Source organism: Hippocampus guttulatus, chromosome 2 (assembly GCF_054856545.1).
Source record: "Hippocampus guttulatus isolate MCC_2025c chromosome 2, RoL_Hgut_1.0, whole genome shotgun sequence".
NCBI lineage: Eukaryota > Metazoa > Chordata > Actinopteri > Syngnathiformes > Syngnathidae > Hippocampus > Hippocampus guttulatus.
Genome location: NC_141262.1, coordinates 6,685,291 through 6,711,233, shown reverse-complemented (window position 1 = coordinate 6,711,233; position 25,943 = coordinate 6,685,291). Strand labels below are relative to the sequence as shown.

Here is a 25,943-nt window from a genome sequence, read left to right as displayed (position 1 = left end):
CTAAGTTTTGAAAGCAAATCAAACTTACTTGAGATGTCTGCATTGAAGTGTATGGTTGGTTGGGTGCCATTTGTCTGATCTGTTGGCCTATAATGCTGTGATTCTGAAACAACAAATACATCGAAAACGTGCTATAAAAATAGACCCTTGAAGGAAAACATTTACACCAGTAAGGTCTTTAAACACTGGGGTGATTTTTTTGAAAAGCTTTTTCAAGCACATTTTAATGACATTTAGACGTCACACATACCGTGGATGGATGGATGGATAGACACAGACAGACAGATAGATAGATACAGACAATCTCGTCAACTGGTTCTGCACTATCAAACACCGTTGCATTTTCATTTGTCACTCCCCGGTGTGTAAAGACCATTTAAAGGCTTATGAGAGCGAAACCACGCATCTAGGAAACGTTTCTACTTCTACTTGATCTTACTAACTAGAGCATTGAATGAACTCTACCTGGTGAGGAGCAGTTTGACCTGTCAGTGGGGCCTGACTCACCAGTCTGACCTGCAGCTGGTGACGCAGCATCTGGTTCTGCTGCATGTTAGGCTGAGGCTTGTAGACCATTTGGTATGGCTTGTCCAGACCCATCATGCCTGGCATGTTACCCTGCATCGTTGGCATCATGCCCGGGTAGCTGGGACGCGTGGTCATCATCTTGTTCATTGAGGGGTTGCGGGGAGGCCTGTAAGGGGGATCTAAACCGGGTCCTCCTGCGGGAGGAGAACCCACTTAAGCGTGTGATGCAGGATAATGGAGCAAGCATGACATAAAGGAGACATATCATGACATTTCTCCACAAATTGAAACTGTTCCCAAGTGTCTTTATAAAATTCTTATGACATGTTAGAGTGATCAAGCATACAGCACACTTAACCCCTTCTCTAAAAAGCCTTTGGACCAGGCTTTGGGGGACCGTCCCATCTCAAGCAAACGAGTCACTATTTACCTCATCTGCTGTGGGCTGTGCCAATGCGAGTGTGGCTTTGTGTTTCCACAAAGACTACAAAATCGGAATCCAGCACGACAGCCAGATATGCTTGAGGCGGAGTCAGAGCAAGCGCAAGAGGAGACTCGGAAGGAGCTCGGAGAATAAAGGAAACGAGAGGTTACTGAATGTTAGTTCTGAAATTTGTAACTTTCTTTTTTATGGTGTGTATTTTGGCAAAGATGACGTTTTCAATTGTCAATCTATCGGTAATGTTGTTTTTCGCTGAGGATCAATGATATATGGAGTGATTAGAACCAGAGTGATCAGTGGATTTGGGGTGTGCTGTAATTCTTTCTCCTTTGAATACTATTTTGATGGAAGAAGTAAACATCAAAAACTTTCATCAAAAACAGCTGGGAACAGTTTCAAAGTGTAAAAAGAAAACGAAACAAACACACAAAACAAAACAAAAAAACAGAGCCATGATATGCCTCCTTTAAAGTTTCTGGAATTAAGTGCTGACCAGGAGGCAGGGGTTGGTTCTGTGTGTACATGCCCATGCTCTGCTGGCTATAGGGCAACCTGCTGTAAGGATTCTGCATGAGCTCCGGTGGCATGTTTGTCCCGTAGCTCACACCAGGCGTGCGGTTCACGTAATCCTTTTGAAAAGCCAAAGTGGACAACTTCAATATTTAAATAGATACAATACATTTTTTTCTGATATTCCATTGAAACAAAAGAGAAACAGCTTTATGAACCTCTGTCTTGGCCGCTGGAGTCTTTTTTTTCTTGTTTGACTTCTTCTTGTTCGAATCTGAGGGCACAGAGGGCACGTTTTTCTCAGGCTTCACTGCTTCCAACATCTTTTTCTCGGGCTCCTGCGAGATGGGCGTCAGTGGCTCCTCTTCTTCGGGTGGCAGTGGGAGAGGCTCCAGGTAGTAGCTGCGCGGTTTGGGCTTCAGGTGCGTGTGGTAAAGAAGGAAGCGCTGCTGCTCCTCGAATTTGGTCACTTTGCGATCCATGCGCACCGTACCGAACCAGCCCCACGACAGAGGGGCCGAGTGTTTGAGACCCTCAAAGACATCCCATGGGGAGATCTTCTGCTTGGTAGATACTTGAAGCCCCTAATGGAAAATATACCTTTATTCAGCACGAGTAGAGTCAACAGCAGCTAGTCTGTAAACTACTTAGATAAATTGAAATAATTCATTTTAATTTTTTGTTGTATTATTTAGAATTATTGGTAACTCAATAATCATTGAAACATTATTTAATGACATTTAAAAATGTTGAAAAAAATAGTGTATATAAAATTCAAGTCGGTTTCTTAAATTAAGTTGTTCATTCTCATTTTAAAATATGACTGTCATTAATTTCACTAGTATTCATCAATGACAAAATAAAAAAGTGAAACAGAAATGCAAATTTAAAATTAAGTAACAAATACAATACTTTTTATTTTAATATTTACAATAAATCATTGAACCAATTATTGAATGAGATGGATTTAAAAAATGATGAATATGTAACCAATTTTAGGGGGGGGGGGGGAAAAGCTAAATTGATGCTACAATTATTACGGGACTCTTGATGATAGAAATATTTTGTGGGCCGTGCAGCATGGAACCCGCCAGCCATACGATGCCCACCCCTAGTTTATAACAACAGCTCAATGATATCCCTTGCTCTACTGCGGCTTACCTCTTTCTCAAAACCGGCGATTTTGTTCCCCTTGGTGTCAATCAGTGAGCCTTGAGGTTCACAGGTGATGACATCACGTGTTTGCTTGGGTAGTGGCAGCAGCTGGCGAACTTTCTCCAAGCTCTCCGACTGCCGATCCCCAAGCTCTTTCTGCGGATGCCAATCCAAATATTTTATAAATATGCTGATCATGTGAGGTGATACACGTTTAAACATTCAAGAGAAAGAAGATAAACTGAACTTCTGAGACTCAATGGCAAATATTGCAGCAATTAAAGGAATAAGAGAACCACAAAAGGTAGGACAAGCCCAATGTATCACACCAGGCCAAATGCTATAACAAAAAAAAAATATCCATAAAAGTCACCAATTTTGAAGTGATTCTTTAACGTGTTAAATCACACAAGAAACTGGCCCATCAAGGCTCCTGTAGATAATCACATCATGAAAGTTAATTACAAAACGGAATGAAATTTCATTTAGGTTTAAAGGGGTGGTATAATCCTGTTTTCACCAAATTCATAATTTAAATATCAATTTCATTAACTGTAAGTATAAGTTGTAGACGTAAAATAAGAGTGCTTCAAGTAACGTGTGTTTTCAACTGTAGTATCGCTATCTGAACACTGGGTGGAACCAACGTAACATTGAAGAAATCTGATGTCATTTCATGGAGATCTGCTGGTTAATATAATAATTTTATAGTTAATAAAAGATTTATGTCACTTTTTGTCATTCCATGCTCACTAAAAATTCAGTAACTACAAATGTGAATATTTTTCTGTCAGAAATAATTAGCATTAGAAATAAACATCTTTTAATGTACCGGTAGTCCTTATGATTACACTATTTAGTGTGCTGAGTGAAATTTGTGTGCGCACACACGCGCGCGAGCGCACACTCACACACACGCACGCACGCGCGCACACACACACACACATTTTCACGACCATACTTGCCGCACCTTATTAAAAGGCTCAGTGTCAGTTACGGGTGCTATATCTCAACTCAACTCAACAGTATTTATAGAGCACTTTCAAACAGCCATCGCTGCATACAAAGTGCTGTACATGGAGCAATTTAACATATACAATAAACAGTAAAAGAAATTGGTAATAAAGACGGTAGAAAGCACCAAACAGTAAAACCAAGAACAAATCTAAGTCATGCTGAGTCGAATGCCAAAGAATACAAGTGAGTTTTGAGGAGGGTTTTGAAGATGGGCAGCGAGGAGGCTTGCCGAATGTTCAGTGGGGGAGACCAGCAACAGAAAAGGCTCGATCCCCTCTGAGCCTCCGTTTAGTTCTTGGTACTTCTAATAATGTCTGGTCCGCAGACCTGAGGCGCCGGGCAGGCGTGTAGGGGCGGATGAGCTCAGAGAGGTAAGGTGGTGTGAGGTCATTTAGAGATTTGAAAACAAATAAGAGGATCTTGAAAATAACTCTAAAATGTATGGGGAGCCAGTGAATTGATGCCAGAGTAGGAGTTATGTGCTCCCTCTTAAGAGTACCAGTCAAGAGGCGAGCAGCGGCATTCTGGACCAGCTGAAGGCGCTTAATGGAGGACTGGCTGACTCCAAAGTAAAGGGCATTGCAGTAATCGAGCCGGGATGTGACAAAGGCATGAATTACTATCTCAAAGTGTTCATGAGAGAGGAGAGGTTTTATTTATCTGTATTTAATATATACGGAAGACACACTGCATTATTGGACGCAAGTTTAAACAATACAGCAGCATGCATACATGCATGCTGGCATATATTTTTAAAAAGGCAGCAGGAGCAAATGAGTTCAGTGGTACTTTAAGTATTTAACAGTGTACTCACATTCTTTTTGGATCAATCCTAATCTACAAATCCATCAAAGTCCTCATCTTCTACATCCAAAATGAACATGTGGGCAAGAATCAAACATGCCAGGTTCCCTGTCATCATTGTGCAAGTCAGTTTCGTTGCTGTGCGGGTCCTCAGAAATGATGCAGGCTTTTTTCGAAAGCTCTAGCATCAGTACTAACAGACACGTTCGCCCAGGCATCCACAATCCATTCACAACATGTGGCGTAGCTCGTCCGGCGCTGGCTTCAGTCTTTAGAATGCTGTGTTCGCCCTCTGGCATCCATCGCTCCCACCCCACTCACAGTTACACTTTGAATGCTCTGGAGTTCCTTTGTCAGGCCTCTCTATCTTAAAAATCACCATAGGCGGCAGTTTCTGTCCATTGCTACAGCAACCAAGCACAACAGTAAAATCTGACTTATTGTGCGTATCGCTACTGCGCTGGTCCCTTTCTTCTCGACAGTGTGGTTCACCGGGATGTCGAAAGTGAGCGGCACCTCATCCATGTTAGTGATGTGCTTGGGTTGGATGTGGTTGTCGACAATCTTTTTACGGCACTAGGAGCGAAGGTGGCCAGCTTTTCCGTGTAGTGCGGTAGAAGTTACTGCGCTAGTTGGTGCCGTTTGATAAAATGAACGCACCAAGACAGACCACCTTGGAAATGTTCGCTTTTCATTTCTTCTGCAAGCATTTTTGCCCTCAGTCGAATGATGACTGTAGAGACGCTTCTCCTGGCTGTTCTTTGACCTCGATTCTTGAATCGGGCCACCTCACCTTGTTTCCATGGAAACTCAGCTTTGTCTTCTTGACTTGGCAACGCTTGTTCTCCTGCTTCCTCCAGTTGCGTACCATGGATTCATTTATCTTAAATTCTCTCGCACATGCTGGATTGCCATTTTCCTACCTGTAAATGATGGCTTGAAGTTTGAACTGTGCTTCGTAGGCGTGTCTCGTCATAGGTGCCATTTTCGGGGGTCAGAAGTTCTTTTGCCCAATTCATGTACCAGCATTATATGCACCTACTGATGGGTGTGCCTTTAGCGTCCTCTTTCACACCCACCTTTAACATCTGCTCGCCATTCCCGTCCTCAGTTACTTCCACCTTTCCTCTATATAAGCAGCATGTCCACATAACATCACAGTCAAGCGGAGCGCTCATCGAGGTCACACAGCAACACTCACAGTTTTTGGAACTCGGTGCATAGTTTAGGTGCCAGTCCATTTTGGAGAAAATTTTAGACTTTGAAGTGCGCCCAATGATCGTGAAAATACGATATATATTGATACTGGCTTCCAATTTAAAATAGATAATACTGAAGTGCTTCATAATTCAAGTCAGATAATGTATATTGACCACCAGTTAAAAATATGCGGAAGAGGTGTTGTTCTTACCCTGAGCTTCTTAACTAGATTCATGTAGGCCCTCTTATTCTCCTCCATACTGCCCTGAGAGATGCTGGACATGTCGGCGGCCAACGTGCCATTAATCAGCACACTCAGCATGTCCAGTACGGTTGTGAAGAGCTCACTGTTGGAGAGGAAAAGAAATGTTGACAGCATGTAACATGTCCACACATTATTGACAGTGGTGATTAAGTGGCTTGGCTCACTTATTGGACTGCATGTCCACCGTTCCGCTACTGATGATGTCGAGTAAAAGGACGGCCCACTCGGTGGTCTGCTGGGTGCTGCGCTGCACCGTGTCGAACATGCCGCCCACCTTGTTCGTGCAAGGGAAGAATACAGTTAACGTTCATGTATTATTGACAAAATGGCAGCGGCAACTGCCCGAGCCATGTTTTCCACCTACAGCAAAAATATGTTTTTATTTTCATTGCAGCATATAATGAACAAACAGATTTGGGTACAAAGTGCAGATCCAGTCCGACCCACTATACTTTGCTGACATTTTTTTAACATTCATCTTAATTACTTAATAGTCCTAATGTCAAAATTCATTAATAAGCAGCAGTTGTAGAATTTGGTTTCCGATCCAGATTTATTTCATTTTCATTCAAGTGTCCTTACAAGATTGAGTCGCAGTTTCAGGGCCTCGTGCATCATTTGTTTGGCCTTGCAGTCGTCCTGATACTGATCCTCTCTCCAGTTGGTGACTATCTGGTGAACTTGGCTGTGGAGGGAGGCGAGAAGGCCTTCCCGCTGTTCATCCTGACCCTTCAGGCAGGTCAACACCAAAGATAGGAATGGTTGCTGGCTGAGCAGTGACATACTGAAAAATAGAGGAGTGAAAATATCAAGGATCATTCAAGCATCCAATGATGAAAAATAATTGTCTATTACCTTTTCTGCTTCTGGCGATCCCTCTCCTTTCGCGAGGACGAACCAAGGTGTTGTCCTTTCTCCAGCTCCTCCCCGGCTGCCTTCAGAACATGACCCTGAACTGAGGTGGGCAGCTTGGCTATCAACGGAGCCACCAGCCAAACACCTGATCGCTCCGACGAACTGAAACAGATGGCTCAAAATAATGTTAACCCCACCACATTATTAGATACATGTTAAACAAAATAAATGTTATTAGCGTGTCTTAGTCAATTTTATCAACTGACGAGTTCATTGGTCAGGACAATTTTTATTTTATTTTTTGCATCTTTGGTCGTTGAGCGTGTCCCTGTTGACGTGCACTGCTTATACGAAATTGGATGCAACCAGAGAGGAGCTACTTTACAAAAGCACAGCTAGTGTTGCGAAATAAGCAACTTTGGCATGCTATTTAGTTAGTTTTACCACCTCTCTCACAATTATTTTTCAAAAAATTGCAGGTCAAGATAAAAAAATATATTCATAGAAATCTATGAACAAAAAAAGCTGGTTTGGTCTCAGGAGGAAGAAAAGCAAATCGCAGAAGATAAAAAAGCTCAAAATGTGTGAATTAAATATTTGCCTGTTCTATTTATGAAAAGAAAAATAAATAAAATCTTAAAATGTATTTTTTTTGTGCTTTTTATTTCAAGGCCATATTGCCCAGTCTGAGATTCTGTTTGCACAAAAGTGAGCAAGGCACTTACCTTAAAATAGGTTTCATCTTGCTGCTGGTGCTGCTGCTGTTGGGCACAGAGCTGCTTTGAAGCGCTGCGCCATTCCCTGAGGGGTTACTGGAGTTCATTTCAGCTGATTTCTGAAACACCTCAATTGTGGCCTTGGCTATGTTCTCCAAGAGAGAATAGAGCTCCTGTAAGAGAGAGCTCATTTTTAGAAATGGCGGTCAAGGGTGTGACTCAGTTGTAATGGTCCATTATCCAATTAAGTCAACTTGCATTGTTTGTGCTCTGTTTGATCATCAGCTGAAGTTCCAGAGATGACTGTCTCATTGTCCACTGGTCCATATTCTACAAGAAGAGTTTTATTTCAGATTTATGCCACGAGGAGGGTAGGAAATGGAAACACTTCAAATTGCTCCATTTTACAAAAATGGCTGCATGTTCAGTGCAACTATTTTTTAATAAAAGAACATCAGTAAGTAATCTTTCAACACAAACAAAAAAGAAGGTGAACCTGTAGGATGCGTTTGATGCGCTGCCTCTGAGGGTTGTCACCGTCGTCACTGTCCAGCTGCCGGTGAGGGTAGCAAATGAGCTGCAGCAGCCGCTGGGCCTGAATGTTGACCAGCACCGGGTCCTGAAGGGCACTGCTGTCCTCAGACAGAGACTTGAGACAACGCTCTCCCACCCACTCCTGTAGAGAGGAAGATGAGAAGTCAGCACACAAAAGCGTTGGCAGAGTCATTTCCTAATGTCAAATCTCAATTTTAATCTTTCACACAAAATGCAATGATCTGTTTTAATTTCAATTACATTTGAATGTTGTTTGAATTCCTTCACAATGATGCTCTTGTACTTGTTTTTACTTTTTTGTTTGTTTCTACTTCATTAATATGAGTATAGTGTGAATATGCTGTGACAGTTCAATATCCCTCATCATTTCTTTCTACCTACCTACTGCATACCTTATAGGTCAGAGAACTAGCAGCCTCAGTTTGTGTCCAAGGAACATTTTCTGGTGTCTTGAACTTAAGTTAATTTCGCCAGATACAGTCAAACCTCTTATCAACATACCCCTTTTACGTTTTCACCCCTATAACATTCATATTTCCAAGTCCCGATTTCTCGTAATTCATTTTCCATGTGCCGAGTTTGCTTACAACGAACACCTTTACAATGTAAACTTCATGATAACGACCAGATTTTTCATACAAAACAGGGAAAAGGCCTTAGCTACAATGAACCGTGGAATGCTAACTGTGGCCGCGGCCTTGCATTTATGAACAAAATGTACAGCATGTGATTCCCCTCCTTTGCTTAGCAACGCTACATATAGATTCATACACTGTTGTACTTCCAGAGGCTCGGTCCTGAGCACATGGTCTGAAAACGTGTGGTGAACGGAAGCAAATGTCGCTGTGTGTGAAGGTTGAAATTTCCTCTCATTTTCGAAAGGGAGTCTCCCAGATGAAGCTCAGCCAAGACTACAAATTGGCAGTCAACGATTTTGACAATCATCCGTAATGCCGACAAAATCACGGCAGAGTTCGAGGCCAATATACTGTACTAGAAGTTGATCTTAAATGGCTTCGGGGCATGGCCGATCTTGAACTGGAAAAGGTACTTTTCATTTGCTGACAATGTTTTCAGAGATGAAATAGGAACGCTACAGTTTTTGTTTCATGTCAAAACAAATAATTTCTTCTTCATACCATGTACACGTATTTATAATTGACATGTTTATACTGTATTATACGTCGTTATACACCGTAGTTGGCGGCTATTTTAGCATTTACCACTGTAAGCACATGCGCGGTGAGGCATGCGACAGGCATGTAACTGGCTGCTCTATACATCAATCAAGTAATAAATTTCACAACTGATGAACAGGGAGTCTACTTTTTTTTTTTTAACCTTGATTGAGTTAATTCCATGAAAGCTCCCAAGCGTTTTCTTGTGACCGACCAGTAGGTCACAAATGACATTATGGGCACTTCTGGTCAAAGTGAATCAGCAATTAAATTTACAAAAAAATAAAAACGTTTTTTGGGTTGGGCGTATACACTCACCTGCTGGCAGATGGTCTTCAGGACATACTTTGCATACACATCCAAGCTAGCGGTTTCTATGGAGACGTTGCGGCCCTCTGACAGGTCATCAAGGCCAGCTGAGTGCGATAGTCCGGAACCCCTTAGCTCAGCATCACCTGCAACATCGAGACTAATGTAAAATCTACATTCTCGGTTGCCGGTGCTTGTAAGCCACCAGCCGAACGCTTCCTTACCTAACATGAAGACGGCTTTGAGGACAGCGAAAACTGCTCCCACGACAATGCTGTTCTGAGACGCAGCCAAGAGATGGCGGTCACATGATGACCGGATACCGACAGAAGACTTGTCTGCAAGTTATTAGAGCATTGTTGTTGTGTTTGTTTTGTTGTTTTGCAACACAACATGAACGTACAGTATGTTGAGAATATTTTTTTAATAACCTGACTTAATGCCATCTTGGGGCACAGGGTTACGCTGCGGCGTCTTGAAAAGGTGCAACAAAATCCTGCAGGTGAGTCTTGCTCCTGGCTCAGAGTCTTGCTCGCTGCAGGCTACAAAGAAGGGGAGTTCACATGTCATGAGTTGAGGTTGTTCATTTTGCATCGTGGAGCGTTGTAAAAGCAGCCAACAGCACAGCATGGCTGAATGGACCATTGTATCAGAGCCTTAAGTAGAAGAAAAAAATGAAATAATTACAGGGGCCTAGGGGAGTACTGTACTCTGGCAAGCGCACAAAGCTTCATGGCCACATCAAACAAGTGGAGTTCACTCTCATCTCTGGTAAGAATAAAGTCTCATAAATTTTGATGTTGCTTCCCACCAGGGTGCACTCTACCTTTTACGTTTAAAAAAAAAAACCACCCATGAGTTGAGAACAGACTATTTATATCGAGATGTTTGGTATTTAGTGGTGCATCAGCGACCCAGCAATGTTGTATAATCAAATAAAACAACAATAGCCTTTCAATTCACTGATTTGAATATTTTACTGCAGGTAACAGTCTCTGTATATTCCTCAACATCCGTGTGATTGTTGTAAGAGGGAGCCTGCCTGAACATTTGTCAAAACAGTCCCACAGACATTTTTTTTCAGATTCTCTGTACTTCTATTTCATAACAGCATAATTGACAAAGTTTCTTGAATCCATTTACAATGTAGTTAGTAGTTTTGCAAAATTGTGGCAGATTATTAACTCAAATGCAAAGGGCAAGAGTGTTATCTTGAATAAGAACTCCGTTTGTATTTCATCTAAAGACTTCTTTATTTAGCAACTGATGTCCTCACATTCATGACAACAGAACTCCCTCCGAACCCCATTCTCTCTGTCCACATCATCGAAGCAGACTGCCTCCTCGCAGTATGGCATGTGAAGGTTATTACTTCAAAAAAAACAAAAACAACAACAACAACAAAGAGTATTTATATAGAGATTAAACTACATTTCTGGTACATTACAATTCATGTTAAGTGAAACCATTCTTGACAAGAACTGGGGACGTAACGCCCTGGAACAAAAACATGGACGTACACAACACTGTGGTGTGATCACATGCCAATTTAATACTATGCAGGGTGACGACTACACAGTGACTAATTGATATAGGGGGGATCTATTGTATTTTCCAGACTATATGGGGCTACTTTTTCCCCCCAAACTTTGAATCCTGCTGCTTTTAATGTGACACTGTTTATTTGGGGATATTTACTGACGAACGTCAAACCGTCAATAGATTTAGCCATTATTGGTACATCCGACCAAAGAAATTACCAAGCATATCAAAATGGTTCAATGAGAAGCCCAATAGAGAAGCCCGCTGGCTAGCTGACAGAGAGACCGAGAGCGAGAGACAGAAACGCAGAATCGTGTGTGCATTGGGGTGCGCACAGCTGTGTGAAGGAGGAATTGAGAGTCAAAATAAGCAAATTTGAGTTTAATAAGAAATAAAGCACAAGTGAATAAACAGCCATCGCTGCAGTGCATCTCTGGCCTAAGATCATCTGCCGATTTGCCTCATGTGACAACAAAAGTCTCTGAAAGATTCTGGGACACTATGTAAGTATATCTGCATTTGGCATTATTGTGTGAGGGAGTTAAGGTATAGATATTACCCATTTAATAACGTGGAGAACAGCAGTTATTAGTCCCAAGCAACTAAGGTATGCACAAATTCGTTTTTATGGCTACATTTAGCTTTTGCACCTAATCAAGCACTATTTGCAGTCTGGAAATTAAGGTTATTAGCAGGACAAACACTATTTGAGGAAATACAGTATGCAAATTGAGTTTGTTACCTGCATTGAGGAGGGATGGGATGGCCACACAGCGGACCAGGTCTTCCAGGAGAAGACACTGTCTTGCGATTAGAATGGCCACAAAGGTCGCCAGGGAATCGTGAAAGGACAAATCGCTAACCTGAGGGACAGAAGTGCAACATTTAGAAAATCTACGAATCAGAGAGCAATTAACACCGAGCCAAGGCAATATTAACTTGAGAAAACAAAAAAAGGAGCTCAAGCATTTCTTTTTAGAGTGGAACCCATCCATTTTCCATTGGACTTGTCTGAGGGTCTGTGCCGAGTTGGCGCCTTTTCCACCTGACTTTGGGAGATACAGCATGTGGGGTTTACCATGGACAGGTTGCCAGCCAATTGCAGCACACAAAGACAAACTAGCACTTACACTCACAGCTATGGACAATTTAGAGTAGTGTATTTACCGAACATGCATAGTTTGTGGATATGAGCGCATGCTGGAGGACCTGGACAATACCTACACAATAGCGACGAGACCATGAAAACTTCTCGTAGAAAGGCCCAAACATCAAAACTATGAGGCAGATGTACAGACCACTAATCCACTGTGCTGTCCTACAGTGCAGCCTTCCCAAAGTCAAATGTTGAAAACGGGTACAACTTAAGAGTTGAACACTTGGAAATCATCCGGTAACAGGGAACACACTATGTTTGACTTCAGAGGATCCGTGTTTATAGTGACAACCAGCATTTATTTCAGTGAATATGAACGTACGTCAACGTTACACAGCAGGTCATTGAAGCCGCAGTTGCCGTTGTTGGAGGAGCAGCAGAGCGCCTTGAGGATGCCGAGCCACTCGGCACTCAGGGAACGACAATACGCCGTCAGCTCGGCACACAGGATCCCGATATCGTTCACCCTTTGAAGGGAAAATCCCAATTCAGAGTCCATGATCAACTCTTTTTACTGTCAATTGTATCTCCCCAGCCCCAATTTCCAATGTAGTACCTCTCAGGGTCTCGGTGATCCACACACACGTCCATGAGCACGTTGCACACAAAGCTGTACCGATTGGCTGGGCTGTCGTTGAGGATCTTGCCTACCATGGAGTGGTTGAAGTTGTGCGCCGAGGGGTTGGCAATAGCCTCCATCATAAACACGGGGTCCCAGAGCATGTTGGAGTCCGAAGGATCGATGTTGCAATAAATGGAGTTCTTGACTTTGGAGCAGAACTCACTAACAAGAGCGAAAACCACACATGTATATTTTATTTAGTCATTATTTTAATATGTTTACAGACTTCTTTGGCCTTAATATGCATTTTAATAGATCACACTAATGTATTTTTCTTATGAGTCTGAAATGTATTCAGTACCTGAAGATCTCGCCAAACTTATTCTTGAGGTGACTGCAGGAGGTGTAAAGGTCATACAAGTAGGCCAAAATGCAGCGCTCGGCCGAGCAACAGTCTGCTGGGTTCACACCCGACTTCACCACAATGCGTAGCCTAGAGTAGCATTTGACACAGTTTTACAGTCATATTTTAGTTTTAGTCATTCCTAATCAGCTATTGGGGAAGACATTTTTCAGGCATCACAAAAAAGATTAAACCGTCAGCATTTTCAGCGACAACTATGTATATCTGCTATAACAAGACCAAAAGCAAAATGCTGGGGGAAAAAAATACACTGAGTGTGAAATTTGGCTCTGTTTGGTTGAACACAAAGGTATTATTCTACTGTTTGAATGGCAACAGGTGAACGCATAGATGGCATAGATAGATCTGTTTGTTTTGTCGTAAATAAATAATAATTTCCAAGTTACTTTGCTAAAACTGTTACTTTGCTGCGACACATTCAATCATTCACAACGCGATTGTGCTGTACCACGTTGGTTGGGAATCACTGCAATCGGCTTCCAACTTTAACCAAACACATTCATGTTGATTGTAATGCACCCGCTGACGATGGTCAAAAGGTTCGTGAGCAACGTACCCGTCGAAAACCTGCGCCGTCTGCTCGGGGTTGAGAATGAGGCAGGAGTGGTACCTCCTCAGCACAGCGACGATGCACAGACACAGGCTGGTGGTATAGCTACCCACCAGGCTGGAGGACTTGAGCAGCAGCTCGGCTTCCACCAGGCTCAGCTCGTTCAGAAGCTACAAAAACAAATGGTTGATTGACAAAGTCATGATTGCAACAACTTCAAAATTAAACGAGCGCAGTTACCTGAATAGCAAAGTCGATGAGGCCACTAATGTTGAGGGAGTACTCCATGAGGTCAAAGATAAACTGAATGTGCTGCACTAGAGGCAAGTGATAAGACATTCCTAAGGCAAAACTGGTGATCTGTTCCAGCACATTTCGGGACACCTGCACAAAACAATAAATAAAATAATAATAATAATAATAATAATTAAAAAAAAAACTGTGGTCACAGTTGGTCATATCTCCAACCTTGGCCCTGAAAGCCAAAACACTCATTATATATTCAAGCTGCATTCAAGTATGCCCTTTGCATTCAAATGAGTCGCCTCAGAAGATTGTTTCGTTGCGCTTGTATGAGCTACACTAAAATGACACACGATAGCTAATTTGTGAAAATCAGCGGAAGCTGCCTAACCTGTGAGGTGACCTGGTGTTGGTCAAAGTGGGAGAGGTGCTGGAACTTGGAGAAGATATCTTCTGCGGTGGGGAAGGCTTCTGGCTTACTCCTCTTCCTCTTTTGTCCCTCTTCGCCCCCTGTACAAAACATAAGGTTGGTGAAACATGACGCCTGAAGGGGTTGAAATTCAGGGACACCAAATAAATCATTTCCAAACGTGATAGGCATTTTTCATCGAAAACCTCTGTATACAGGAAGAGTTTAACTGGAGGCATAAAGGCTGTTACATCCCACAGTGCAAAATATAGTGAAAAACAAATGACTCATCACCGAACTAGAGACAAAAATACCTGTTTCTGCAGTGCTTTTGCGGTTGAGCACCTTCAAGATATCTTTGGTAATCTTCTTGATGGTGTGCCGGGCCTCATCGCGCAGTTTGCCCACGCCGTAGAGGACGACAAGCCGCTGGTTACACTCGTGGCTGGCATTCTCCTCCTGAAGTGGGGCAGATATGGCAAGGCGTGAGAAGGAAGCAAATAAACCATCAGGCTTGAGCCGACTCGGATAACTCCAGTCAGAGCAAACGGAAGTCAAATTGAATCATATTTTTTTCCAATACGATTAGAGCTGATATTTTGGCAGGTAAACAGACAAACTGAGTAAATAATTCCAGAGTAAAACATGTAAAGGAAGTACATGTAGAACACTGCCCGACAAGAGCTGTGAAAGGAAGTACATGTAGAACACTGCCAAAGACAGTATTTACCAATCACTGGAAATGATCTTGAAAAACATGCAAGGATACAAACTTTAAACCCATCGAATCCGACTCAACATATATAGGAATCTTGTTCCAAGTGTAATCTGAGATATTTTTCTTCTCACCTGAGGAATGGGGAAGTGGGTGGCGTACTGAATGTGTCGTGGCTGCTCGTATAGTTGGGGGAAAGCGGGGTCCATGCTCTTGTCCTTGCAGGTGTTTTTGCTGTCCTGTTCAGGTGCTGATTTTTCTGGAGACGGGCTGCCCTTGGACTCGCAGTGCATCGGAGGAGAGAACATCTGTAAGTAAGATTGTGATGAAATATGTGACGACAATACACACAAGACACCCTTTGATTCGGGTCGGGCAATATGGTCTTAAAGTATTTTTTCCCCCAAAATTTAAAAATGATTTTCCTCTTTACGTGAAGAAAAAGAAAAGACAACATTAATTAGAGCATAGAACAAAATTTCACTCTTTTTTTCTACCAAGCAAGCTTTAAAAAAAAATTCATGTAAAAACAAAATTAGTTCATTAAATTATTATTAAATTAAATTAAAAGTCTTTGGCTCAACTGGTCCATAGTTCTGTAGTCGCAAAGTGACACGCAACGTGGCTAAATCACATTGCTAACTAATTTGGCAACATTGACTGCTTTTGTAAACTAGCTCTATTGTTTGCAGCCATCGTGCGGGGTTGTGCTTTGAATTAGGCAAGCCGGAGGAAAAAAAATTGCTGTCAAATTCAAAATTATTTCCCAGCCCTACCCTCGATGTTACCGGCATACCTCGTCAAAATTGGCACTCGAGTTGTGGTCGATTTCCATAGACTCCGACAAGCCAGTGTCCTCCATCTTAATGCCGCTGCCTGCGTCCTGCTCCTTGCGATCAGATTCGTCCGAGGGCTCGTCGCTGGGAGAGCGCGGGCGCGGCAGGTGGCCGTCAGAGGACAAGTCGCCGCGGGAGATGAGTGTGCACATGTAGATGTTGTGCGAGAAGACGTCGTGGCGGATGAGCTCGCAGAAGAGCAACACCAGGTTGGAGAATTCTACTCGCTCGTTCTCATTGCCAGGCTCCGCTAAAGAGGACAAAAACTGGTTATGAATAATTTAATACGAGTCTCTTCCCCGTTTCAAATCCTCTCTCAGAGATACATCCCGAGTGATATAATAAGAGGCAGAGACTCACTGAGTGTAGGGGCCTGAGTATCCAGGAACTGGAGTAGAACATCCTGAAAGACTGGAAGGGTGGCGGCGGAAAGGGAACCCGACGACACCGAGCCCTTCTCATCCACCACCTCAGACTCGCCACATCGCTGAATTACACACATGCAGAAATAAATCTTTGAGTGCTTGTTACACAATTGCCAAGCATACTCGTGCTGCCAGATAGAAACCAGGATAATCCATTCTCTTCATATCTCAGCTGACTTAGCACAAAAAGGTAGACTGCACCTTGTTGTAGTTGCCCTGTGAACCAAGAGTGTGCTACTAAGTAGTGGTCACTCCTGTGTGTAGCCCGTCTCTCGCCCTAAGTCAGCTGGGATATGCCCCGGCTCACCCGTGACCCTGAATAGGTTAATTGGTAGAAAATGGATGTATAGTCCTAATATATAATTTATTTATATCTCAAAGTATATTATCTCGCATGTACTGTCTCATATCATACTGCAGTTCTCGCAAAATGTTGATCATTCACGTAAAAACTATGTTTGCAGTATGCGAATGTATTCTAATAAAACTACTGCCTTTTCTCGCAACTTTATTCTCAAAAAAATGATGGGTATTTTTGGAAATTGACACTCTAGCAATATATTCACTGGAACATAAGGGTAAGTAAATAAAATTATGCTAAAAATTATATTTTGATGCTCTGAATATTCCGACTTTATGCTTGACAAATGTATGCTTTTTTACATGTTAGAAGTAGTCTCGTTTCTCACAAATTGTCACTTTTAATTGTTTAATAATATTTAAATTACAACTTTAATTCGAGCAAAATATATTCCAAATAAAATATTAGTATTTCACATCAAAATTACAGAACAACTCCTGTCCATTCATTATCCAAGCTGTTTACCCTCATGAGGTTTGTGGGCGTGCTGGAGGATATCCCAGCTCTTGTCGGGCAGAAAGGTACACCCTGAACTGGTCAGCGGCAAATCGCAAGGCACAAAGACAAACAACCATTTGTGCTCACAATCACACCTCAGGCACTCCAAGTGTTCCATTAAACTGCCATGCATGTTTGTGGATGTGGGCGGAAACTGGAGTACCCGCAAAAAACCCACGCAGGCATAGAGAGAACTTGCAAACTCCACATAGGAAGGCCAGAGCCCAGAATCGAACCCATGACCTCTGCACTGTGAGAGGATGTGCTCACCAATTGACACCATGCCACTACCATACAATTCAATTAATACAAGAAGTATGTATTCTTGTATAACTGCAACATTTGTCTAAAGCAAAAAAATAAATGAAAATAAAAATATAATAATAATAAATAGATAGATACCAATTTGTCCTAACTTTTTTTAAAACTATGTTTTTAACATTGCAATATTTTCCCATAAAACTACATTACATTTTCATAATTTTTCAAACTTGTTTCTGCTAACTCTTTGCCTTTGATTGGCTGATATCTTGCCATTCTTCAATGAAAGTCATGAGTAAACCCTCATATGTTAGCATACACAAAAGTTGGTATAAAAACAAACTGTGATGCACTGTGACGATAGCTACATTCTACGTTTACTTGAGGAATAAATCTGTGGTAGAAAACGGGCAATTCTGCAAAGAGGAGTGGGGTGGAGGTTGTGGGGCTCACCTCTGCTTCTATTTCGGCCTGTCGTTTCTCCAGCAGCTTAGCCACGACCATGGCTCTGTGTCGACCTGACCGCTTACAGCAAACGGCCCATTCACAGAGCAGGGTCACCACCGCATCATCATCCGGAGAGATCTGCATGGAAGCACACTTTCTCAGCATTATTGTTCACTCTATTGAGCTCTGTGATTTTTTTTTCCTTTTCTTTTTTACATTCAAGACATCAAATATGTCGAGTACCTCATGGCCATCCTTGCTCTGTCCTGAACCAAATATTCGGTTGTACAAGGAGTCCAGCGAGTTGTTAAAGTCTGATTTTTCAAAGCTGTGGTTGTCCAAAACCTCCAGAGTGTGCAGCACCCTACCGATGGTGAACCCTGAGCACAGAATGAAGACATTGTCAAACAACAGTCCAGTGCTCCCACACCATGCTATGAACAGATGTCAGAGGGAGACAAGGGGACAGTTTTCCTGACCTGCTGTGGTCTCCTGGCACTTGTCAAACGACCAGCGAAACTCCACAGCCTGGCCTCGCTCCTTAACCTGCTCCTCAATCTCTCTCAGCTTGACACGGACCTGCCGTGGAGGGTGGAAAATAAAATTGCTTGCTTTATTTTGAAGTGAGGATATATTTTTCTACAGCAAGACAAAACGTACCTGCTGTGTGAAGGCAGTGTTTCCCCCTGGCATTGGTAAGCTGGAGGGGGCAATGGGGAGCAGATCCAGGGGGGATCCAGTCTTGTTTCTGCTGTCTGTTAGAGAGTAATGCCACACCAGAGCACTGGGGCAACACAACACTATGCTCTGAAGGAGGACAACAACACACCAATTACTGAGTGATGCAGCTGTACTGGGCAGAGCAGGTAGCAAATGAATTTGCTCATACTGATATTATTGTGCCAAAACAATGACTGTTTAATTCAACAGGTTAAAACACACAAACGCATTTTTTGCCTATTTCAAGATTTCGACAACAATTCAAAGCAAAAGGGAAAACGAATTCTTTGATGGCGGCCGAGCGCCGTACCTGCAACATGCAGCTGAGACCAAACACCAAAGGTCGGTGTTGGGGGCAGATATAGAAATCTGTGAACGGCGTCTGGGGCTGGTTTCCTCCAGCCGGCTGGGAGGTCGGTGTTGGGGGAAGGGTGTTTCCCTGCGGCGTTAAAATGCCGTGCGCTGGGTGCCCGCCACCCGCGCCGGGGCCCAGGCTGCCGTCGCTTAGCAACAGGTTGAGGCGACGCGTGCAGAAGTAAGCCAGCCTGCGTGACAGGTAGGCCGACTGTACGAATTCCCCCGAGTACTGTCGTGAGCGGAAGAAATGCACAGCGTTATACACACACACACACACACACACACACACACACACACACACACACACGACAATAAGGTTTGAAAGAAACAAAATGAAAGGCTCGATGATGGATGAAGGTACACAGCTGCTATGCGAGAACCTCTTGACAGCCTTTCACCTCACACTGATGTGTGTGTGTGTGGGTGGGTGCTGTGTGCGCAAGATTCACGGAGTGAAATTGGGCTGCCAGTGGAAGGTGAGAAAGGTCTACCTGCAGTAGAAGCGGCAGGAGGAGTCTCAGGAGTTCATCCTCGCCAGGTCGGACCTTCTCAAAACACTCCAGCACCCACGTCAGGAACTCATGTCTGTCCAGCATTCCATCCTGAACATAGAAACACATTCATTAACACTAACTGACTGCAGCCATTTTGTTTGGTGTCCTCCTGCTACCCACTATCAACTTATTGATCAAAAACAAGTGTGATCGAGAGGAAAAGTTAGAAATGTGTTGTCGCACGTATCCACAATATGCATTTGGAAACAGAAGGCAAATTATATTAATTGAGGTAAGGATAAGGCTGAAGGAAAAAAAACTGCATTACGTTTGTCAGATAATGCAATTTCGATTTGCATTTTTTTTTCCCAAAATCAAGCTTGTGCGCAATATTCACTAAGAATTGCAGCAATTACAAATATGACAAAATAACTGCATAATACTATCAAAAGATTAAAAGTTATTACTCCAATAATGTAAGAGCACATAAAAAAGCCAGAGCTGGAAACACCATTGAAGTCAGTGGCGCTGACCTGAAACATGAACATGGCCAGTTTCTCGTTGTACTCCCACTGCTTGGTGGCCATTTCCACGTCAGTGGGAGTGGCAGGGAGCGGCGAGCTGCAGCCTTGACTGGGGCACTGTCGATAGAACTCGGCCACCTTTTGGAGCTGCTCCCACAAGTACTTCGTGATGATCTGGGTCCATTCTATTAACACATATTTCAATGTCAAAGAAATACTCATATTGCATGAAGACCAAATGATGAGAGCAGATTGAACTTTCTTACCTATACAAGGATCAATCACGTGCCTCTTCTTGACTTTAGTTTCTGTGATGGCTGCATGATAAGCGCAAGTCATTTTGATCATCCACGCTGAGCGCATGACGGGGACCAAGTACTTCGCCAAGTACCCGAAAACCTCCTCCTTCTTGCTGAAAATTGGCACCTGCGAAAAAAAAATTGAATTAAAAGGAAACTGCAACATGGAAAAAAAAAGATGGATATAATATTGTGTTGATGCGTCTACAAACTGAACTGGAGCAAATGTCACATTTCCTTCCAGATGCAGTACCCCAATTAATCACCAGATGCGCCATCCACATGATTAAGTAAACACAGCACTCCAAACAGATACCTAATTTTCCAATCAAGCAAAAGATAACGTGGTGCCCCCTACCTGGCTTAATTACATTTACCATGATTGAAACTACAGTGTGTTGCAGTTGATGTCTTTACCACAAGACACACAGGCTGCAGAGCATAAATGATATCTGTAAAGATGACATTTACAAAGGCGTTTAAAAAAAAGTGCAGAGAGAAAAATCCGCTACACATTTATACAATGACCAAAACAAAATGACTGTGGGGGGGATATATATATATATATATATATATTTTTTTTTTTTTGAATGAAATTCCATGATTCAATAACAACCAATGTTCACACTCATTTACTCCAGAAAAATAAACACCTCCCTCAAATACTCCAAGTAGCCGACATGCACAGTTTGAGCATGGCGTCTCTGGTCCACTGGTGAAAGGACAGTTTGATTCTCTCCTCTTTTATCTCAAACTGCTTTCAACAACAAAGCGTATGTGGGAAAAGTGGTTAGGATTGCAAGACTGTCTGTGTTTTATGTTATGTGTTGTGTTTATTATTTTACTTTAGGTTAACAGTTTTGTTAAGATTTAAGATATCCTTTGTTGTTAAGCGCTTTGTTACAGCTGCAGCTATTGTGAAAGTGCTATATAAATCAGGATGTATTGTATTGTATATAAGCAGATGCCGTCTTTTTCATTTCATGAGAGAAAAAATGTAAACAACTGTACAGTAATTACAGTAATCCCTCGTTTATCGCGGTTAATGGGGACCAAAACCACCCGCAATAAACGAAAATCCGCGAAGTAGCGTCCAATTAACATAAACAGGTAAAAAAAATGTTATTTAAGTCCGCAAACGGTCCGCGAGAAGCTGCAAAACAACAGCAAGTCACATAGAGCAATATATACAGTACTGTACTCCATGTATATGTTTAAAAAAAAAAGTATATATATACATATATATACAGTATATTTTTTAATATGTTTGAAAAAATCCGCGATGCACTGAACCCGCGATAAACGAACTGCGAAGTAACGAGGGATCACTGTACCTCAGGTCATAGATGTTATCATTCAACCATGTACACCATTAAAGAGTTGACTACTGGTTTATTAAATTGCCCAGTCTTTCTCAAACGTTTCAACCAAACAAAAATAATTATAATAATGAGCGCTCCAAGTACCACCATAAAAACCAACAATAAAATGTAGTAGCGTAGTAGGTCTAAGTGTTCGTGAACATAACACTATTCATATTATTTATGCCAAAAGCACTGTGCGCCGACACAGCAGGCTGTTGGCGCCTCCCTTGCGGGACAGCCATCAACCAACTACAGGCTGGACACATTAAAAAGACATGAGGTGATGGCTATTCACAAAGCAGCAGAAGAGAAGAAGTATATTTATTTAAGATGGTACAGTAGTACCTAAAAGCCCTCAACAACAGTGACAAAAACTAATATAGTTTGCATAGATTGTTGAAGAATTCATTTTTTTATTATTGTAATGGAGGGCACTGAAGCATGCTATTGTAGCACCAGTGGACACGGAGCACAGTGCACTATGACTGTCTCAAACAAAAGTGGCCCCGCCACACAAGCAATGAGCTCATCATTCTTCTGTACAGGTTTTAATGAACGAATGCTTTAACATGATAATACTCATGTTGTCATTGGAAACAAACTCATAACTAAAAGTATGTTTCCTGTAAAAGAAAGTGAGTCAGTTGAATTTACAGTATGCAAAGACGCCACGGCGCATGGTCCGGATGGTACCACCTGCGCCTCAATTTGAGCCAGGGAAACCCTGCAGCACCACCCTTAGCGAATCACTAACTTGGCCCATTTGAACTCAGTTGTTCCCCAAACAGCAGCAACAACAAAGGCACATAGTGTGCTGCGTCTTTGCAAAAAGTAAGAGTTCCCTTTACACTATCGAAGATGACCAAACATTGTGTGAAGACTGTGTCTTTTGACATAGTGATTACGATTTTTACCAAAAAATGTGTTGATCGAATATAAACCCACCACACCTCTCATCTGTCATTGATAAAAAACAAACAAAAAAAAGCTCTGAGTCACTATATGTCAAAACAGGATCTTATCTGTCAAAGCATTTAGTGACTTTACTGCCTAGATGTTACTCCTGCCCAGTCAGGAACAATTAAGGAGAACCTACAGCGCACCAGAGGCAACAGCTGAAGCGGCAAATCAATTCACTCTGATGATACTGCCTGTTGAATCAATACGAATCAATCACTTAATGAGAAATCCTTAAATCTCCATTCAGGGTCTTCTTACCTTTTTGGCGAGCTGTGTTAGCGGTTTTGTGCCAGCTAAATCCGTGAACCAGTTATTGACGGAGCTCTGTGACCTGGCCGTGACCAGCCAGAAATTATCCTTCTGGTTGACCTGTGGCTTACGCTTGCCTGTGTCGGGAAAGGTGTTGTAGCGCAGTTTTTCGGCGATAATGCTGCTGAAGTTGGAACTGATCTATAAAATCAGACAAAATGTCAAGTGGAATGGTAATTAAATGTGGGGAGCATGGAAGATAACCTCCCCAAAAAAATTACCTTGGAGGGATTGAAGTTGACATTTTTGGCACTGCCGTGTTCATCACCAGACACAGCCGGCTGGTTGTTGAATCCTTGTTTCACATTCAATGCAGTTAGCTCATCCTGGAGGAAAAAAATATTACAGACATATGACAGTATATTCTTGTATAGACATGGTAAATGTGTATCTGCACATGCATTAAGTGCTGTGCGTTTTTGTTCATGCTGATCATGTTTCTGAAAATGAAAAGAAACATGTTACATTTCTGCGTATTCTGTTCAGCTTTTAGTGTCTATTAACACATTTTGAGGAAAATGTGTTAATAGACACTAACTAAAAATGTCTTTTAATTGTTGATATACAAAGTAATTGTCTGCATTCAGGTTTCAAATAAATCATTTGATGACAAAAAGGTTGAAGCGATGTCTCTGCCTCAAAGCTTTGCGGGGATCTTTTTTTCCACAAGGACTACACAGGGTTCCCACTTTTCCACTTGCTTTTTATTTATGGACCTTTAAGGACTTTGAGGGCTAATTTAGCAATTTTTAAGGACTTTTTCTCCATTCAGCAGGGGATTCATGGTGGATTTAATGAACAGAAAGCCACATATCACTGAGCTAGTGTTCAAATCATTGCTGCCGAAGAAAGGGCACATCTTTATTTTTAGGGGCAATCAGGTAACTCTTTATTTCACATACTGTTTGTCAAATTGGCCCGAAATGACCCAAAGTGATCACGTGATCATCATCGGAACTGATCGGAGACGATGGGAAAAGCAGAGCGGGAACCAGGAAGGCATGTAGCCCGACAGCGGGGCTTGAGGGGAAGGGCGCTAGGCACATTTTACGACAAAACTATTAATTGGAAGGGTGGGGAAAATAATACAAACAAATTAAATGAACACCACAGGTTGATTTTAAGGATTTTTATTGATTTTAGAAGCTTTCCCTCAAAATTAAGGACAATTAAAAACAATTTTATAACTTCTTTTTTTATGGATTCTTATGAACTTTAAGGACCCGTGGGAACCCTGCTACATTTACAGCAGTCGTACGCCACCCTCCCTGTAGAAATAAGTTGAAGCACTAGCGGCGAATCAAGAGTAAACAAAGAGCAAAAAAAACAAAAAACATGTCCAAAGTTTGGGATCCTATCACACTGAACAAGGGTGATAATTTGCAACGTGAACCACAACCACATTTATGATCGTCAACACAAGGTAATTGCAATGACATTAGCTAATTTAACATAGCCTACCAGGGCAAGATAGAACGAATCATAATCCCCCCACAAGTGGTCAAGGACAGACACAGCTGCTGGTGCCCTTCAAATAGCTTTGTTAAACAAACAACAAGAAAACAAACTCGTAATAAGCACATTCATACATGAGCTGCCAATGGCTACAACTACTGTCATGCCGAATCAATCAACAAGCAGGGTGGCTTACTGGTTCGTGAGTAAACAACCAGTCAACTCCACAGTCTTTCGCTGAAGCCCACATCATTTTAAAACCATCCACACTCAACATCACAGACACGACAGTCAAACTTGAGGATGGCTGGTTGACCCAAGTGGTCAATAGTAACAGCTGACAGGCATGATATTATGTTTAATAATGTAAAAATAATATTTATCCAAGAACTAGATTAATCAATGACAAACACGATTCTGACAGCTGCAATCTTAGTCAGGAGTACCTAGCCAAGTACCGAGTACATTTATGCTTATTTCTGAAAATGGGTCTGTTGAGCGAGATGTTCCGCACATCTGTCCCACTGTTTTGAAAGAGGGTGAATGAACATAATAACCACTAAGCCAATGACTCTTCACCTCGGTTGGATGAAGTTACAAAATTGAAACGGCCAAATAATTAATCACATCAAATCCAAAAGGCAAACAGAATTGCAGTGTTACCAGCATTTTTTTCCCCCAAGATGGCGCCCGAGTAGGCAGCCGTCGGCAAGTGCTCTTCAAGAGCCTTGCGGTTTTTGTTGTTATTTGTTGTTTTTGTCTTTTGTTTTGTCACATTGTGTTGTTACGTCGTGTGGACCTGATGTGGACTGTTTTCATAATTTTTGGCCAAGGCATTTGTCAAAGAAGAAGACTCTGTGCTTGGTGGTTGCGCCTTATCGGCGGCACGCGTGTACCAGCACTGATTTTGACTGGGAGGAATGTCGGCGCCATTTGACTGTCGTTGCTGGACAGCTCCGGGGCACTTGTGTCTTGCGCCTGAAATAGGCAGCATTTTCACAGCCCCACTTTATTCAGCAAAAAGGTCGGTGCTGATGGACAGTCTGCGACTGGATGGATGCATGGCTTGAGGAGCCGACGATGAGAAGAAAGGAGTGTCAGCGCAGAGCGCCGATGCGTATGTGGAACTGGGAGTCGCGGCTTGGAATTGAAGCGGATTTACATGGGACAGGAGAAGAGAGCCAATCTCTTTTTTGTTAATGGATGCTACAGCTTGTTGTTGCTTTCAACTTAGCTTGTAGCAGACGTGTGCACATTTCAGCATGACGTCTTTGATCCACTGGTGAAAAGGACACTTTGATTCGCTCCTCTGTGGTTAAGATTGCACGATTGTGTTTTGTTAAGATTGCACAATTGTCTCTGTCTAATGCGTGTAATACAGCACATTTGACAATAAAGTTGTACTTGACTTGAACTTCTGAAAATGAAGTTTTAATAACATTCAGCAAAGTTGTAAATGTGGAAGTGAGGGACTCTGTGTTTGGCTATGGGATGTGCC

General features: G+C 42.2%; 1 protein-coding gene across 4 annotated transcripts in view; it reads right to left on the bottom strand.

Moving 5' to 3' along the window:
- med12 (mediator complex subunit 12) overlaps positions 1-25,943 on the bottom strand; it is a 32,527-nt gene that overhangs the window by 4,747 nt on the left and 1,837 nt on the right. For 2 of the 4 annotated variants that reach the window (XM_086133111.1, XM_086133119.1), the window contains exons 2-37: positions 23,212-23,316; positions 22,940-23,131; positions 20,325-20,484; positions 20,068-20,243; positions 19,532-19,642; positions 18,994-19,269; positions 18,624-18,770; positions 18,443-18,542; positions 18,207-18,343; positions 17,970-18,101; positions 16,332-16,458; positions 15,932-16,221; positions 15,270-15,443; positions 14,735-14,879; positions 14,403-14,521; positions 14,009-14,152; positions 13,775-13,938; positions 13,156-13,287; positions 12,789-13,016; positions 12,555-12,699; positions 11,819-11,939; positions 9,966-10,076; positions 9,759-9,872; positions 9,544-9,680; positions 7,989-8,168; positions 7,751-7,822; positions 7,502-7,665; positions 6,777-6,938; positions 6,504-6,705; positions 6,086-6,195; positions 5,868-6,003; positions 2,642-2,791; positions 1,699-2,064; positions 1,464-1,599; positions 466-722; positions 29-103 (exon numbers count right to left, since the gene is read on the bottom strand). In XM_086133111.1, coding sequence (XP_085989237.1) covers positions 29-103; positions 466-722; positions 1,464-1,599; positions 1,699-2,064; positions 2,642-2,791; positions 5,868-6,003; positions 6,086-6,195; positions 6,504-6,705; positions 6,777-6,938; positions 7,502-7,665; positions 7,751-7,822; positions 7,989-8,168; positions 9,544-9,680; positions 9,759-9,872; positions 9,966-10,076; positions 11,819-11,939; positions 12,555-12,699; positions 12,789-13,016; positions 13,156-13,287; positions 13,775-13,938; positions 14,009-14,152; positions 14,403-14,521; positions 14,735-14,879; positions 15,270-15,443; positions 15,932-16,221; positions 16,332-16,458; positions 17,970-18,101; positions 18,207-18,343; positions 18,443-18,542; positions 18,624-18,770; positions 18,994-19,269; positions 19,532-19,642; positions 20,068-20,243; positions 20,325-20,484; positions 22,940-23,131; positions 23,212-23,316 — 5,697 coding nt within the window. The remainder of the gene's footprint in view (positions 1-28; positions 104-465; positions 723-1,463; positions 1,600-1,698; positions 2,065-2,641; positions 2,792-5,867; positions 6,004-6,085; positions 6,196-6,503; positions 6,706-6,776; positions 6,939-7,501; positions 7,666-7,750; positions 7,823-7,988; positions 8,169-9,543; positions 9,681-9,758; positions 9,873-9,965; positions 10,077-11,818; positions 11,940-12,554; positions 12,700-12,788; positions 13,017-13,155; positions 13,288-13,774; positions 13,939-14,008; positions 14,153-14,402; positions 14,522-14,734; positions 14,880-15,269; positions 15,444-15,931; positions 16,222-16,331; positions 16,459-17,969; positions 18,102-18,206; positions 18,344-18,442; positions 18,543-18,623; positions 18,771-18,993; positions 19,270-19,531; positions 19,643-20,067; positions 20,244-20,324; positions 20,485-22,939; positions 23,132-23,211; positions 23,317-25,943) is intronic. The other 2 variants (XM_086133137.1, XM_086133127.1) reach the window with 2 other exon arrangements.